Genomic DNA, 16,157 nt, shown 5'->3' with positions numbered 1-16,157 from the left:
CTCCTGGGGCCTCAACTGCCAAAGACAGGGTGATTCTGCCTGTTTTGCTGAAGGGGAGACTAAAACTTGAGGAAAATAACACTTGTTAAACACCTATGTAGCATCTACTGTGTGCCAGCTACTTTGCATGTTTAAATTATTATATAAATATTCACAATAGTATGTGGTTTATATTTACCTCCATTTTACAGATGGGAAAACTGAGGCACAGAGAGGTTAAGTAAGTTGCCCAAGGTTATTTGAACACGGTCTGGCTTCAGAGACTGGGCTCCTTCCAATATCCTTCCCAGGGCAATGGGAAGAGAACTCAGGTATTGAACACCCAGCCCAAGTCCCATAAGACAAATTCCCAAATGTTCTCTGCTCAGACTTCATTTTGGCAAGTTTTTGATTAGAAAGAGCCCCCTCCCTTTCATCACTTCCTCCAAATTATGACCTCGCCCCATCCCACTCAATCCTACAAACTGTCTGGATTCACAAGTAGTGTTTTTTTCTCCTCATTAACACTTAAGAATGGCTCTTGCTGCATGATGATCCTTGCCACATAATATTAGGTTTTTAAATTTGTTTATCTTTCCATTTTCATTCAGCCTAGAACCTTGTTGCTAATGGGGGAAAGTGCTTACTTTTATGCAGGTGCATGACAGTGGGGGCCCATGAGAGCGTTTGGTGGTGGGAGGTGTTACATCAAGGAGGATCTTTCCTCTGCTAGGTAATGGGACCAAGGTTTTGCTCTGAGATCAGCCTCAGATGTGGCCACCTGGACAAACCCTGAGGACATCAACAAGGATGCTTGAGGGAAGCGTCCAAACAGAGCACCTTAAAACCCAACCCAGACCCGGCTAACAGAGATAACTCTGTTATCTCTGCCATATAAGTGTGTAAGAACCAAAGGGACCTTGGTGCTTTCAGTATCAAACAATTTAATGGCCTGTGAAAAGCACCATCAACACATGTTCGCCATCTGCTGGGAATCAAGGGGAAGTTCAGTCAGACCACTGTCCTGCTGGTGGTGCAGCTGGCCCCAACAAGGCTGGCTTCAGCTCCAGTCCCCACTGTTCCTAGGTGCCCCCTGCTCCCACAGTGCTTACCTGTTTGCAGGAAGATGCCTGTGAGCACAGGGAAATGGGGAGAAGCTACTGAGAGTGTTAACAGAAGGACTCTCCAAAGGTGCTGTAGCCTGTAGCCATGTAATCTTAATGAGCATGCAGATTTCCAGGTCATCTTGTCTGTTGAAACACAGATTCTTAATCAGTGTGCCTGGAGTGGGACATGAGATTCTGCATTTTCAACAGGTTCCCAGGTGATGCTGCTGCTGCTGGTCTGGGGACCACACTTTGAGTAGCAAGACTTCAGCCCATCACTCAGTATCTCTCAATTCAGCATCTAAATCACTATCTGGTGACTTGTCAAGACTCAGTTAGATTTTTTTCTACAAAGAAGTTTTTTTGTTCTGCTACAGTTGAACAGAGAACAGCTAAAAACAATGAAATACCTACCACTTAGCTACCACTCAGTGTGTGCCAGGCTCAGGGTTAAACACTTTCATACATATCCACTTCAGTCTTCTTACAATTGTTGCCTTTTATAAAGTAGGTATTATTGATCCCATTTTATAGATTAAAAAAATTGTGGCCCATAAAAGGTAAGTAAGCCACCCATTGTAACACAGCAAGTGATTGGCAGAGCTGAGATTCAAACTGAGGTCTTCCAAAGCTGCATGGAACTAATGGATTCACTGCCTCCCATCATAAGTGACACCACCCTGATCAAGCTCCAGTTTTTACAAAGTGCATCCTATCAACACTCTTTCCAGGCCTAATGCTGCCATGTCTTGCCATCCCCTTATCTTGGTAACAATTTACAGACTGGCAGAAGTAGCTGTAGTTATCCAGAAGTGAGGTGGCTATGAACAGGGAGGAAGAAGAGAAAAGGAAAGCTTGCTCTACCATGGTGAGACCCACCTGGCTCAGGGCCTGTGAGGCTAAAACCTCCTCCAGTCAAGTTCTGGACACCATCGTCCCTCTCCAACCCTCAGTGATACTCAGTGAGTGATTGCTAATCAGATCACCTCCATGGAGTGGCTAGAGCAGAGGCTGGGATGTGCATACGTCTTGCTGGTCTCTCATTTTTTTTTTTAATGTGCACAACTATGGGCCACACAGCCACACTGAGCACTTACTATGTGTGAGACCCTAATCCAGGTGCTGGAATGTTGGAGGGACACGAATCTTTATACACATCAACCCTGCCCCCAAGGAGCTCAAAGGCTCACTGAGATGTAGGAAACCTTGTAAGGTTGGGGCTGGAAGAAGAGTAGGAACCACGAGGTGTTCCAGAAGTCGGTAGAGGACTGGAGAATGAGGAGGGCCTGAGCATGCCAAGGAGAAGTGCAGGGTGCCTGGACCTCTCCTAACTGCCCTGAGGCCAGAAAGGGATCAGTGAGAATGCAGTGGAGGCTTCCACTGGGGGAGGAGCAGCCACAGAAGCAGAGAACAGAATTGGTTAATGAGGGGACTTAAAGGCTATTTTAAGGAGCTTGAACTTTATCATTTAGTATTCATTTGAAAATGACAGGTTGAATGGTACTATGCACTTCTCCATGCTAGCCACTGTTCTGAGCACTGAGACAAATCCTTACCTTGTGGGAGTTCACATTTGGGTCATATAGGCCAAGGGAGCTACCAAGGGCTTCTGAGCAAGAAGTGGATGTGGACATGGCAGATTTTCAAAGGATTATGGTGGAAGCAGAGAAATTTGTTGCCACAATTAAATGACAAGCTCTCTGGGGTATGTCTTGTGTTTCACAAAGTATCTGTATCGTCCGCAAGGTACCAGACATTATGCTGGGCCTGACTTTTAAAAGAGAAGTGAGCAGTAGCCAAAGTATGGAAAAAGCCCAAATGTCCATCAACTGATGAATGGATAAAGAAGATGTGGTATATACATACAATGGAATACTACTTGGTGATGAAAAAGAATGAAATCTTGCCATTTGCGGCAATGTGGATGGAACTAGAATGTATTATACTAAGTGAAATAAGTCAGTCATAGAAAGACAAATATATGATTTCACTTGTATGTGGAATTTGAGAAACACAACAGATGAACAAAGGGGAAGGGAAGGAAAAATCAGATGACAAAAGAGAAGGAGGCAAACAATAAGGTACTCTTAAATACAGAGAACAAACTGGGGGGGGTGCTAGTGGGGAGGTGAGTGGGGTAATGGGCTAAATGGGTGATGGACATTAAGGAGGGCACTTGTTGGGATGAGCACTGAGTGTTGTATGTAAGTGATGAATCACTGGGTTCTACTTCTAAAACAAAAACTGCACTGTATGTTAACTAACGTTAATTTAAATTACAAAAATAAAAATAAAAATGGGGAGGAGTGACCCTGCCTTTGAAGCACTTGCCCTTCAGAGTGAGACCAACAAATCGTTTATCAGGCCCTTAGGGTAGGAGAGGGGAGACTGATTTGTAGAGTTGGCCAGTTCCTATGGTGTAAATGCTCCCACCATGGCTGGTTTTGAGCTACCAGGAAGTCACTGAATGTAGAGCTAGGGAGACATACACATGAGCAGTGCTGCCCAGCTGGTAGACCTGCCCCTGGTCCACCATGGAGATTAGAGGTGGAAACCCAAAGAAGGAAACAAATGACCTGGACTTGGAGAGCCAAGGAAGGCTTCAGGAGAAGCCTGAGTCTACAGAATATGTAGGAATTTGTGAGGGTCAGGTAACAGCCAAGGCCTGGAGCCCACGGAGCAAGGCTGTGGGCCTGGGGAGCGGTGTGGCTTTGGAGGAGGCAGTTGGCATGCAAGCTGCCCAGGCAGTAGAAGGAGGCGAGGTGGGAATGTAAGGCTGAGCTGAGAGGACTGTGGGAGGCTTCTATACCCATCGAAAGGGTTGCCTTACCCCTGCTGCTGGGAAGCCTTCATAGGGTCAGCAGTTCCTTTTGGTGCGTAGGTGTCTGGGATGATCATTCTGTCAGCAGTGCAGAGGGTGGCCTGGAGGTGAACATTAATGAGGAATGGAGACCAGTGGATAGAGGAGGGAAGGTGAGAGGTGTGGCTGTCAGGACCTGCTTCTTCAGGCTGGACCGCTTGCATCATCTCCTCCCAGCTGGTGCACTGAGGCAGAGGGGCTGGGGGTGAAGGGGCAAGCTCTGTGGCCAGAGAGGCTCACCACCTGCTACATTACCTGGCCCCTTTGTATCTTGAGGCAGTGCTGGTATGAGGACTGATGAGCAGGTCCTTGGAAAGCACTTAGAGCAGTGCCTCACTGTAATAATCGCAGTAAAATGCCAGTGATGACGACCACTTTCTCTAGAAAGCTCTTCCTGACACCCCAAATGGGTCTCTGCGCCTCCTCCCCATCCCTAGCACATACTTCCTGTTGTGAATTGTAATCACCCATTTCCACAAATGACTCTCCACCTAGAGCGGAAACTGCAGGGGTGAGGGGTGCCTTCTCCAGCAGCGGCTCTGCAGGTTCTTGCACAGCCAGGCACCCAATTCATGCCCAGTGCACACATGCTGACCAATGATTTGCTGACAGCAAGGTGTCTGGAAGGGACCCTGCGTTTGGAGCTTGGAACACTAGGCAGAGAATAACAGAGCCTAGGCAGAAACAGGAGGCAGTGGGGGGTTCTTTTAGGTGTGCATGGGGGGTAATACATTCTATCTTGCTTGCTGCTGACATCTATTTTTCCATTTAAAGAAAAGGTAAATGGGAGTTGGTGATGGGATTTGTGTCTCTATAGGGAAGGCAGGGTCACCAAAGATGGAACAGAACCCCAGCTCCTATATGTGTCCCCTCCAAAGCTTTTCAGCTTTATGCATAGGAAGATCATGGTCTTTGGGCACCCCAGAAAGGAGAAGACCCTAGAACTCTGCAGGGCCCCACCGGGCTTACCTCATAGAATATGTACCCTGAGAAGGCCACCAGGCCTGGGCTATAGGCGGCGAGGGATCCTGCAAACCTCAGACACTCCCATCCAGACATGAAGCAAGGACTTGCCACCACCAAAAGATAGAAGACAGAAAGAAGAATGACAGGGAGTGGCAAGTGTACGAGGAGCCAGGAATCCATCCTTGGGTCTAGAAAAGCAAAGGGTCAGGGAGACAGCTGAACTGGCCACCATGCCCACTTCCCTGAGCACTCCCTTCAGCCAGTTCCCAAGGTCTTGGTCATTACTATGTCTTGTCCCTTAAGATGTCTGACATCAGGATGGGCTGAATAAACAAGCAAAAGTTCCCATTAAAGGACACCATCTCCTACCTCCATTTTCAAAGGCCCAGATGTATTTATTCCAGAGTTTCTTCAAGGTACTGGCCATTGCGAGCACCTGTAAGTGAAAGCAGGGTTTGTTTCTTGTCCAAATCACCCCTCCCCCCATTCACTATCTCCGTCCCTTATCGCATGGCCAGCTGAGGTTCTACAAGTTTCCTCAGCAGTCCCCACATGACCACTGAGTTTGGGCCTCCCCTGTCCCTGCCTTTGGGCGTTGTATGACTACCAACCATGCACTTTTAGAGAGACTCCATTGGTCATACTTCCCTCCAATCCTCACACTCTTTGCTGCTCTACCAGTTCTCTCCAGCTTCTGCAGTGCCCCCCGTCCCCCAGATTTCAGTCCTGAGGGAAAGGGGTGTGGATATTGTGCACTGAACAAGGGGAGGACCAGAGAAAGCTCTGCTGTTTCCTCTTTTCTGCTCTATGCTTCCTGCTCTTTCTGAGGGTTCCTGGCTTTACCTGCCCTTCACTGAGCTCAGCCACACCCAGTCCCTCCAGGGCTTAACTTACTCCTGTGGCATCTGGGCTCCTCTGGTCAGTGATTGATGCTGCTTTGGCTGCTCATGGTGTTGAGGTTGGTGGTGGGTCTAAGTGACAGGTCCTCAGGGCTCCAGGGTGTAGGGTGTGACCGACGGGCAGCCCCACCTTCAGAAGCTCTCTACTTCTGTGCTCTGTGGATGACCCCAGCCCCAGCCCTTACACACACACTCACACTCATACACTTGCTGAGAACTGGAAACTGAGGCTGACGTCCATGCCATGGCTGGGTACCCTGACATTGTCATAGCCTCAGGGAGAAAGAGAGCAAGAGGCAGCCCAGTTAGGAGGAGGGAACTAAGAGGGCAAAGGACAGAGGTTGTGGCTTGGAGAGGGTGGGTCAAAGCTTACAGATAGATGGACAGTGCCCACATGGATGCAGACTGTCAGCCCACTGGTCCCCTTACCATCCCCATGACCTGTGCCCTGAACTCTTTATATTTAGCACAGGCAATCCTCTCGGGGAAGAAGGTGTGCATGGGGACATTGTACCTCTGCCAGCATTGGCCATCCCTTCTCAGCTCAAGTTCAAGTTTTCTTCCTCCCTCTGTCCCTTTTTCCCACATGGGTAAGGATTAAGTGTATACCTTTCTTAGCCTGCTCTCCACTCACCAGTAGGCTGAAGGAGCACCAGGGAATGGGGATTATCTCAACCTGTGCCTGCAAGAAGCAATTAGGTACATCCTTTCCTCCCTTGATAAGATATGGGGAAAGAACCAAATTTAGAAGCCAGATCACTGAACAAGGGGCCAGCAGCCCATACCCCAAGGCCCACCACAGAATGATCCGAGGGAAGCTCTAGAACTAGGCTTTTTAGAACATATAGCCTCAGTTTCTCCTCCAGCAAGATAATACACAGTGGTCTTGCAAAGGCTTGTGAAAAATCAGGTCTATGTAAACCCTGGATTATCCATGCTCAGAGCCTAGAGGATTAAGGGACTTGAAGAACTAGAGAAAGTAATGGATAATCCCCACCAGAAGGATTTGGTTTAGAGATGTGGCTGGCCACACATGCTCAGCTGTATTCATGTACATTCGCAGGAGCTGCTGCAGACCCTCACACTGCCCCTGCCCTTCCCTCTGCTTGGGGATGTTTCCTAGCTGGGTCCTAGACAGAGGACAAGTCCTTCTTGGTCATGCGTCACATGGCATTTCCTATAGAATCAAGTCAAAATGTGCATCCATCAGGTCTCCTCACCCTCCCTGACACACCCACACCCGTTTTCACTTCTCTGATGCGGCCATGCTTTCTCCTCCACCTCCATCTTCCCTCTTTATGGCAGGTACCTTCTCTGCCACAGACGTCCCTATCCACCCACCCCTTGCCCACAACAGGCACTGTCTCTACCATGGAGGTTAGCTTGTGAGTTTGGTGGTTCAGAGTAAATGGTAAGTCCCCTGTGGGAAATAATCCCCTACTGCATGGGAACCCTAGAGGTGATGTCAGGAAGGTGGAAACATGAGGCCAAGAAGGTGGAAACAGCTATTGTGGAGGCTGTTGTCATGTGAAGGTTGTGGCCATCACTCTGCTGTAGCTCTCACCTTGTGTCTTCATAATATCAACCCCTTACACATGAATCTCCTTATAATCTTTGGGGGAGACCCCTGGAAAATCTCCTACATAGGGCCTGAGATGTCCTGACACCACCTAGGAAGCAGATGGCATCAAGAGAACAGAACTGTAGATTTTAGGCAAGACACGCTATAGTCTAGTGCCTTTTTTGAGCTCAGCACAAATCTGCTGTGAGGAAGGAGTCCTCTCTCTATCCTTTTTCCCCCTCTCTCTGGGAGGAGCTTGCACAAGATTTTATTGGAGTAGAAGGGTACCACTGCTTTTTACAAAACATTGAAAATGGCCACTATAGATCATGGGGATTTTACCCCCAGCTCCAGCTGGATAATTTGGGCTGCAATACTTTGTTGCTTGTGCTGACAGGAGTGCTGGCATCCTCCCACCCACCCCCACCTCCTGTGAGGGGTGCCCCCAGAAGCAGTCATGGAATCTTTTCTTTCTCTACTTCAAGGATAGTATCAAGGCACCACACTCTGACCCTACACACCATCCATATCAGGACCCCCAATGACACCTTCTCACGATCCAAAGCAGGAAGCTCTGTGACTCACAGGGCCAAATTTCAGCCACAAAAGAGAGATTCCCAGGTGCTGATCTTACCTCTGACTTTATTATATTCTGTTTTATTATATTATATGCTCCTCTCACATAATTTAGCTTATCTGTTTCATTAATGCTGTTGTAAGTTGCCACAACCTTTTTAGAGGAGAATGCAGGAGGCGATCAGAATAAATGACTAGGCATGCAACCAGGTTTTGAGCATCTATTACACACTGCTGTGGGTTTGGTGGCCAGAGTTACACCAGCACTCCTCCACCACATAGCCTCCACTACCCGGTTTACCAAGGTGAGAGGCTGGTTCTGCTAACTTCACAAAAGCCCCAAAAAGGCATGCAATACACTCCTAGCTGAGCTACATTTCTCCATCACAACTTGGATAAACTAGTTCCAAACCTGAGGGCCTCGCTCCTAAACAGAATATTCCTGAAGACAAGAGAAGGGGAAATGTGTGTGTGTGTGTGTGTGTGTGTGTGTGTGTGTGTGTGTGTGTTTGTGCACACACGTACTCCTGTGCCCACACAGGTGTATTGAACATCATGTGAGCCAAGTAACTTTATTTCTGTGTATATTTGCCTTGACCAGCAACCATGGGGTTGCCCCAACCATACCCATGTCTCTCTCCCTTTCTTTCTACTGCTCTCTTCTCTTGCAAAGCAGCCAGCATGAGCAGTCCAGGAAGGCTGGAGAGTGCAGTCCTGGGAACAGGGGCAGGGAAAGGAGTGGAAGCCCCAAACCACAGGCAGACTGGGGAGGAGGGAAGAAAGGTATATTGTGGGCATCACCTGAGGAGGTGGTTTAGGATGCCCATGTCCACCAGCCAGCTGAGCATCTCCCTGGACCTCAGGGAATCTGACATGTCACCACAGTCCTTCAGTGCATCCCTTCCCCACATGCTGACAAGAAGCAGCCCCAGGCTTTGCAGGTCAAAATTGACAGAGTTGTGCTCTGGCCTGGTTTCTCACTTTGCTCCTAGGTGTTTCCAACTCTGATATTTGTGGGGTGGGGGTCCAGGCAGCAGGCTGCACCCATGGCTTCTGGCAGCCTCCACTCCGCAGTCAAGCTTGAGCTGAGAATGCCCATTGTAGGAACCGCTCACAGGTGCCTTGGCAGGGCATTCCTGCCAGCCTCACAGATGCAGTAATGGGTCCTCGTACAATTTGGGCTAGTACTGACAAGGATAACTAAATCATCATTTCATTAACAACAGGGTTTGGCAGAAAATTGTGCACAAGGCAATTATCAGTCATGAGCATTCCGGGAAGGAGTGTGGTAGGCTTATTTTCAACAGAGCTTCCAGGAGACATATGAGACAAGGTAGAAACCATCACTGGGTGTTCCCCTCCCTCAGAATGAGCTGCTTTTGTAAGCCTGTGGCTTTATGGCTTTATGGTCAGAGCTGGAGAGAGTGAGAGTTCAGGTTTTCTCCTTGAACATAGATTTCTTGGGTGACCTTGGCCTTTCTCCCCTCTCTTGTAGAACAATCTCCAAATTCCATCATGCCCATTTCTGCCTCACTGCAAATCAGATCTTCATGGTCCACCCACCACAGACATCATCCTAAACCACTGATTTTGTCATGTTAACAGCCTCCTCAGGAATCGGAAAAAGTTATTCACTGTCTATCAGTTTCAAGTTCAGTTCAGTTCATTTTTAGTAATAAAATCCTCCCTGAGCACATCAACTGATGAGCAGATAAGTAAAATGTGGTAGGCATGTCCACATGACAGAATATTATTCAGCCATAAAAATGAAGTATTCATTCAGTCTATAACATGGGCGAACCCTGAAAACATTCACTGAATGAAAGAAGCCAGTCACAAAAGCCCGCATTTTGCATGATTCCATTTATATGAAATGTCCGAAATAGGCCATTTCTCTGCAGAGACAGAAAGTAGATTAGTGGCTGCCAGTGGCTGGGGGGCAGAAGAAGGGAGGAAATTGAGGGTAACCACTGGTGGGTATGAAGTTGCTTTCAGGGTGATAAAATGTTCTGGAATTCGATAGTGATGGTGGTCATGTAACTCTGAATATACTAAAAACTGCCAAATTGTGCATTATTAAAAGGGTGAATTTTACAGCATTTGAATTCAAAAATAAATTTAAAAATCTCCCCTGAACCCAAGGCATGGGGTCAGCTAGGTCAAGCGCTGGCTTGTAGGGTCAGGGACAGTGTGCAGTGGCACAGTCCCTGGGACAAACAAACAGACACCATGATGTTTACACGTCATGTTCCCTTCAGAGGATTCTTTGGGAGACCCCATTCACAAAGTTGGTGCCTGGTGTGGCTTAGGATTACAAAGAAAGCATGCATTATTTCTAACGTTTCTCTTATTGGGTAGATAGAAAATTAGCTCAAAATTCTGAAATCCCCTTCTCCCCCAACCTATTCTAATTTGCAGAGCAAGTTTTTGGGGTATCCTAAGGTGTTGTGATGTGGAACAACAAACTTCTTCTTTGACCATCTCCAGGGAGCTATTTGTTTATTTACTACCAGAACTCATCCCCTTATCTTCAAATCCTGCCCTCCTACCTAATTAATCACTCGTCCAGAATTAAGATTTTCTTAAGCATAGATTCCTATGTTCAACTTTGTCAATTTTACAAAGGCATATAAATGTTATTTGACTGTTTCTGAAACTACTACTATGGTTATGCTTTCAGAGAATGTCGGATGAAAGAATGAAGGGACCATAGGAGGACATTAGGAATTTTTGCTTTGAGCTATACAAGGAAGAGACATTTATAAGGAATAAAGCCTACCTTGTGACTCTTGTGAACAGGATAATGTGTGACTGTAGGTGTCATTTTATCTTCTTTTTTTTAAGTTTATTTATTTATTTCGAGATGGAAAGAGAGCGAGCAAGGAGCGACAGAGAAAAGGAGATAGAGAGAATCCCTGACTTGGGGCTTGAACCCACAAACCATAAGATCATGACCTGAGCTGAAATCCAAATACTTATCTGATTGGGCCACCCAGACCTCCTTGTACAGGTAATTTTAGATCTCTTTGCTAAATAATTGGTCATGTCTCTTCACAGTCCCTCCCTGGGTGCCTTTCTAATTCTGCTTTCTCCACCTGGAAAAAGGGGGAAACACGCACTGGCCTAGAATTCTTGCAGGATATTATTCCCTTATTCCATAACTGACTTTACACTACTGAGAAATAGCTTTGATTGTTATTTTCTTCTTCCCCCTCTTTATTTTATTTATTCCTGTTTCATTTTAGTTGGACATAGTAATTTGGAGAGGGAGGGATAATAAACCCGATAAACCCAATTTTAGTATTTATGAGCCTTTTTTAAGACCAAGCTGGGGAAGGAAGGAGTTCAACCTCATGGAACAGAGTTGAAGACTGTCTGTGGATCCAGGGTCCCTGAAGTGTAGAAGGAACAAGGGCAGTGGTTAGGAGGGAAGTCAGGCTGGACAAACGGGACCCTGGGTTCTGGCCCCAGCTTTGCCTCTCAACTACCCAACGGTCTTGAGATCACTTTTTTGGGTCTTAGTGTCCTTTCCTGTGAAGTGAAGTGTCTAGAGCAGGTGATCTGGTTGGCATCAGGTCATTTCACTAAAGTAACATTGTCTACTCCATCCCTACCAAACAAGAAGCCAGCTTTTCAGACTCACTGACAATGGTAAGACAAAGCATTTGCTGCCAGTGACTGTGTTCCAGTGCACTGTCTATGGTTACTTCTGAGATGTGTTAGCTAAACCTGGGTGGGTGAGATCTCTCATCTTCACTGAGTTCCCCTCTTTGAAAAAATCCAGTCCCAGCTGCTTTGGTGTGTTGCCATGACATAGATATGCTGACACATAGAGGGCAGGTGGATGAGGCATGGGTACCGAGACAGGTCGATGTGGCTCGGGGTGCCCAGGGCCAGGTCAGATTGTCGGGGAGAAATCTGAAGACACATGTCCACAAGGGTCTGTGTCAAGGATGCATGGAAGAGTGATGTCTCGGGATCCTTGTGAGCAGGGGCTGTGTCTGTATCTTCTTGCTATGGCTAATGCTAGGGCTGGACTGTGATGAGAAGTTCTGCCCCTTGGTACTGCTGCTGGAGGACAGCCCGGGGCATCCACTCAGAAAAGTTCTGGCACTACCTCATCACATGTGGTATAAACACCCCCACTGTGCTAGAGATTCAGCTTTTGCACAGAGAGCCTAAAGAAACACTCACATATATGCTGAGGTTGTCCCCAGAGGTGATCTTTGTAGGGTGGGAGCTGACACACTCCAGGAGTCCCCCACTGGGCAGGAGAGAGGAGGGCACTGGGTGAGTGCACACCAAAAAACAGCCAACTAGAAAAATAGGGAGCCACACAGATGGACCTAAAAACCATGGTACTAAGGGAAAACATAAAAAGCAAAAATAGATTTATAATACAGTCCTGGCTGTGTAAATTAAACATAACATATATGCCAACAAAAGAGAAATACACAGCTTGGAAGAATGTGTACAAATGAAAGGATACCCATTAGGTGCCTTAGAATGAAAAGCATACATACATACATACATACATACATACATACAAAAATAAGTAAAACAAGACAAGGGCGGGTTAATGACCTGAGGAGTATGATTAACCCACACCTCTACACCAGAGATAAAAACAGGAAAAAAAAACCCACTAAGACTTGACAGCTGGAAATTATTTTTTGGAGCTTGTGTCTAGAGCCTGGTGACCTTAAAATATGATGTGTTTGCTGTCACAGAACCTTAGTGCCATTTATGTCCTAGTCCTCCAATGCCACCATTCTCTCCCTGGTGACAAACAGGAAAGGAGAAATGAATAAGGAAGTTTATGGAGTTCTCAGTGTGCAGACAACCTCTTTTCTGAGGTGGCTCCACTCAGAGAAATGAAGGAGTGACTCCTCCAGGCTCATCTTTTTATTTCCTGACACACCAGGTTGCGGAAACTTTGAACTTCCCAATTAATAGTCATTCCTGGGAAAGACAGCAGCAACAAAATGCACCTTGATTCCCAAAACTACTGAAGACACAGCCCCACTGCTTTAGGAAGGGCTCCTCACATCATCATTGAGACTGTTATGTGAGTGGCACCCAATGGACATGACACTCGGTACTCATGTCCTGTGTGGCTCCTTCCCATGCTGCCCTTGAGCGTGGCCTTGGGACTTCCTCTGGTCAGTGCAATGCAATCAGAGTTTTGATAAGGACTTGTGCCTTGGGGCTCAGCCTCTTGTAAAGCTCTAGTAGCCCTGAGCTGCCACAGAAGAGGGCCAGGTACCCGCTGGAGGCATGATGAAGAGACAGATGCCTGATCAGGTCCTCTCTTTCCCCCTGCTGGTCCAGCTGACCCAGCAGAAGTGCCACACATGCATGTGAAAAAGCCACTTTGGACCTCCCAGCCCTAGCAGCAGTCATGTTAAGTGGAAAGTCTGCCTAGTTGAGCCCAATCAACCCACAGAAATCACAAGAAGTAATGACACACTGTTGTGTTAAGCCACTAAGTTTTGGTGTGGTTTGTTACACAGCAGCGGGTAACTGAAATACTGGCACACAGTGAAACTGATAAAATTGTATCAAATTAATTTTCATGAATTTATTTCCTTTTTTTAAATTATAAAGCAAATATATTAATTATTTACTCCTTCCAAATGCCAGGTGAAAGGCACTCCAGCATTCATAGCCACAGGGCAGGTGGCTGTCACAGTGCCCCCCCACCCATAACCAGAGAGCTGAAGGGACTGTATGCTCTCATCCAGCACTGGCTCATTAGCTCCTAGCATATTGCTGGAAGGTAACAGGCCAAGCTGGGGGGTTAAATGAGGAGTCCAAGGTCACACAGCTAGTAAGTGGAGGCACCAAGATTCAGATACATCCCGACTAACTCTGTTCGATGGTCTTTCTATTATATTGTGTCATTTAATTGCTGGTACCATTTTTTTAAAGGAACAGAAATGAGAAATCCTGGCATGAATCAGGTGCCTGGCTGCTGATTTCTTGACTCTGAGGCAAGGGGAGGGCTGAGAAGCACCTCCACCCATGCCCAGAAACAGCATACTCACTAGAATGAAAACTATGAGCATGTAGACTTGCCTGTCTTGATCGCTGTTAACATCCCTACCTAGAACCACCCTCCTCCCCACCCATAGTAGATACTCTGTAGATATTTGTTGAAGCAATGAACAAAGGAATGGGTGTGTGGAACCCCAAATCTGTATGACCCGCACATGTTGGGCTAGTCTGGACTTGTGCTGCCTGGTACTGCTGAATCTCCGGGGGACCACACACACCATACAGTACCTCAGCCTTGGTGCTGCTCATGCCTTTCCCTTTATCACCACTAGAAGGCAGGTGCGTTCCTGGCTTCAGCCAGTCAGTTCTGCAGGCTCCAAAGGCACCTTTGGCTTCCCCAAAGAACAGAATACTAAATGGATCTGCCAAGATACATCTAACTCAGAGATCACTGCAGATGTACCAAGTAGACAAAGGCATATATCGCAAGTCTTGTGGCCTCACTCTAGGTGAGGGGTGAAACTCAGCCCAGCCTCCCTTCTGCTGCCTCTGCAGTGGGGATCCTCAAACTAAGGACTCTGAGTCCCCTCTGTGTTCTCATCCCAGGCATTTTCACCTTGGAGTCACCTTCCTGCACCCCACTCTCCAGAGTGAAGGCAAATATTTCCAGCTGGAAAATTGCTGATAAGCAGAAGCAGGTCTGAGGAGTTGAGGAAGGAGGAAGATCTTAATGTGTGTCCATGGGTGTGTTTGGGGTAAAGGCTGATCAGGGCCAGGTTGTCCTGGGTGCTTGTTAACAGCCCTCATCTGAACTGATCCTCAAGTCACTTTGGAGAAGTGGGTATTATTATGCAGATGAAGAGACTGAGGGTCAGAGTGGTTAGTTTGCTCTAAGTCACATGGCTGGCATATGACTGAGCTGGAACTCAAACACAGGGTGATCTGGCTTCAAAGTTTCTGCTGTTCCCCCCAACAAGACCACCAATCATGAGGTGACCAGGACTTTGGAGAAGGCAGTATAGAGAATACAGTGGAAATCCAGGGCAGATAAACACATGTAAAGAGCTTCACCAACTATCAAACATTCCTCACCTCACTTAGCCCTCACAAGTCTACAAAGGTTGCATGGCTTAATCTCCATTGCTGTGGTGAGGAGGAAGGCAGGGTGAGGTGAAGCATCTGCCCAGCACTGACCACGCATGGGCGTTCTGCCCCAGGGGCAGTCTGGGCAGAGTCGGCAGCTAGCGGATTTCATTACTTGAGGCTGAGAAATGAGGGAATGCACCTCCATCCATCTCCTGATTCCTGGCAGTGGGGACTGGGGGCTTCTGGTAGCCTCTATTTGCTCATCTATAAAGTGGATGGCAGTGACCTGCACTCCCCTTCAGCCAGCTCTCTGTGAGGCAAACTAGTCTGCTCTGCCTGGACCTCAAGTGGAAAGGCTGAAGATGGAAAGAAATCAAGAGTGCAAACTTACAAATTATGTTGACTCTGCTCCTCCTTTTCAAAGGTTTTATAAGGACTAACACAAGTTTCTAAAAAAAATTTTTTTTAATGTTTATTATATTTTTGAGAAAGAGCGAGAGACAGCATGAGACGGGGAGGAGCAGAGAGAGAGACAGAGACAGAGACAGAGAATCCTAAACAGGCTCCAGGCTCCAGGCTCCGATCCATCAGCATAGAGCCTGATGTGGGGCTCGAAATCACGAATCGCAAGATCACAACCTGAGCCGAAGTCAGCACTCAACTGACTGAGCCATCCAGGCGTCCCACTAACACAAGTTTCTATGGGACAAATCCTAGGTCTTTTTCTTTTGTCTTTTCTCCTCAATGCTTCACCCATTTTGATTCAAGGGAACAGGAGCTAATTGGGCTGGGGAGAATCCCACAACAGGCACCACAAGGGTAGGGGATAGGGGGCAGCAAAAGCTTCTGGGCATCCAAGGGACAAAGCACTGTCAGCAGGCTCCAGGTCCTAACAAGGCTTGTGTCAAGTACAGGTCCTACACTCGATAGTTCCCGCCCTTTCTCACTGCCTGTAATGCTAGCAGCCAGGCTTGTGTTCCCAGGAGACACAGTGAGGCTGGGGCTCACACTGGGCCCGGCCCAGTCACAGCACCGCTGGGTCCTCCCACCCACTGAGTGACAGCACCTCTCTCCCCGAGAAGACAGCACCCCAGGTTCCTTTCCTGCAGTGTCGGCTCAGAACCTGG

At 47.4% G+C, this 16,157-nt stretch overlaps 1 protein-coding gene across 1 annotated transcript; it reads right to left on the bottom strand.

Annotated features, from left to right (window-relative positions):
• Positions 1 to 3,911: 3,911 nt before the first annotated feature.
• On the bottom strand, positions 3,912 to 5,344 carry LOC102957330 (elongation of very long chain fatty acids protein 5-like). The gene is made up of 3 exons (XM_007089691.3): positions 5,281 to 5,344; positions 4,915 to 5,099; positions 3,912 to 4,007 (listed from the first exon to the last, which is right to left on the bottom strand). The coding sequence occupies exons 1-3, from the start codon at positions 5,336 to 5,338 to the stop codon at positions 3,912 to 3,914; spliced, it is 339 nt and encodes a 112-aa protein (XP_007089753.3). The 5' UTR covers positions 5,339 to 5,344.
• Positions 5,345 to 16,157: the final 10,813 nt, after the last annotated feature.

The sequence above is a fragment of the Panthera tigris genome, chromosome B4 (genome assembly GCF_018350195.1).
Source record: "Panthera tigris isolate Pti1 chromosome B4, P.tigris_Pti1_mat1.1, whole genome shotgun sequence".
Taxonomy (NCBI): Eukaryota; Metazoa; Chordata; class Mammalia; order Carnivora; family Felidae; genus Panthera; species Panthera tigris.
Note: the sequence above shows the minus strand (reverse complement) of the source record. Positions and strands in the feature narration are given on the sequence as shown.

Excerpts from the sequence above, each read along its gene's own strand:
- LOC102957330 (XM_007089691.3), bottom strand. The coding sequence starts at position 5,338 with ATGGCCAGTACCTTGAAGAAACTCTGGAATAAATACATCTGGGCCTTT. Across the intron at positions 5,100-5,280 it reads CTGGGCCTTTGAAAATGGAG|ACCCAAGGATGGATTCCTGG; the intron begins GTAGGAGATGGT and ends TTGCTTTTCTAG. Across the intron at positions 4,008-4,914 it reads CAGGGTACATATTCTATGAG|GCCACCCTCTGCACTGCTGA; the intron begins GTAAGCCCGGTG and ends GTTCACCTCCAG.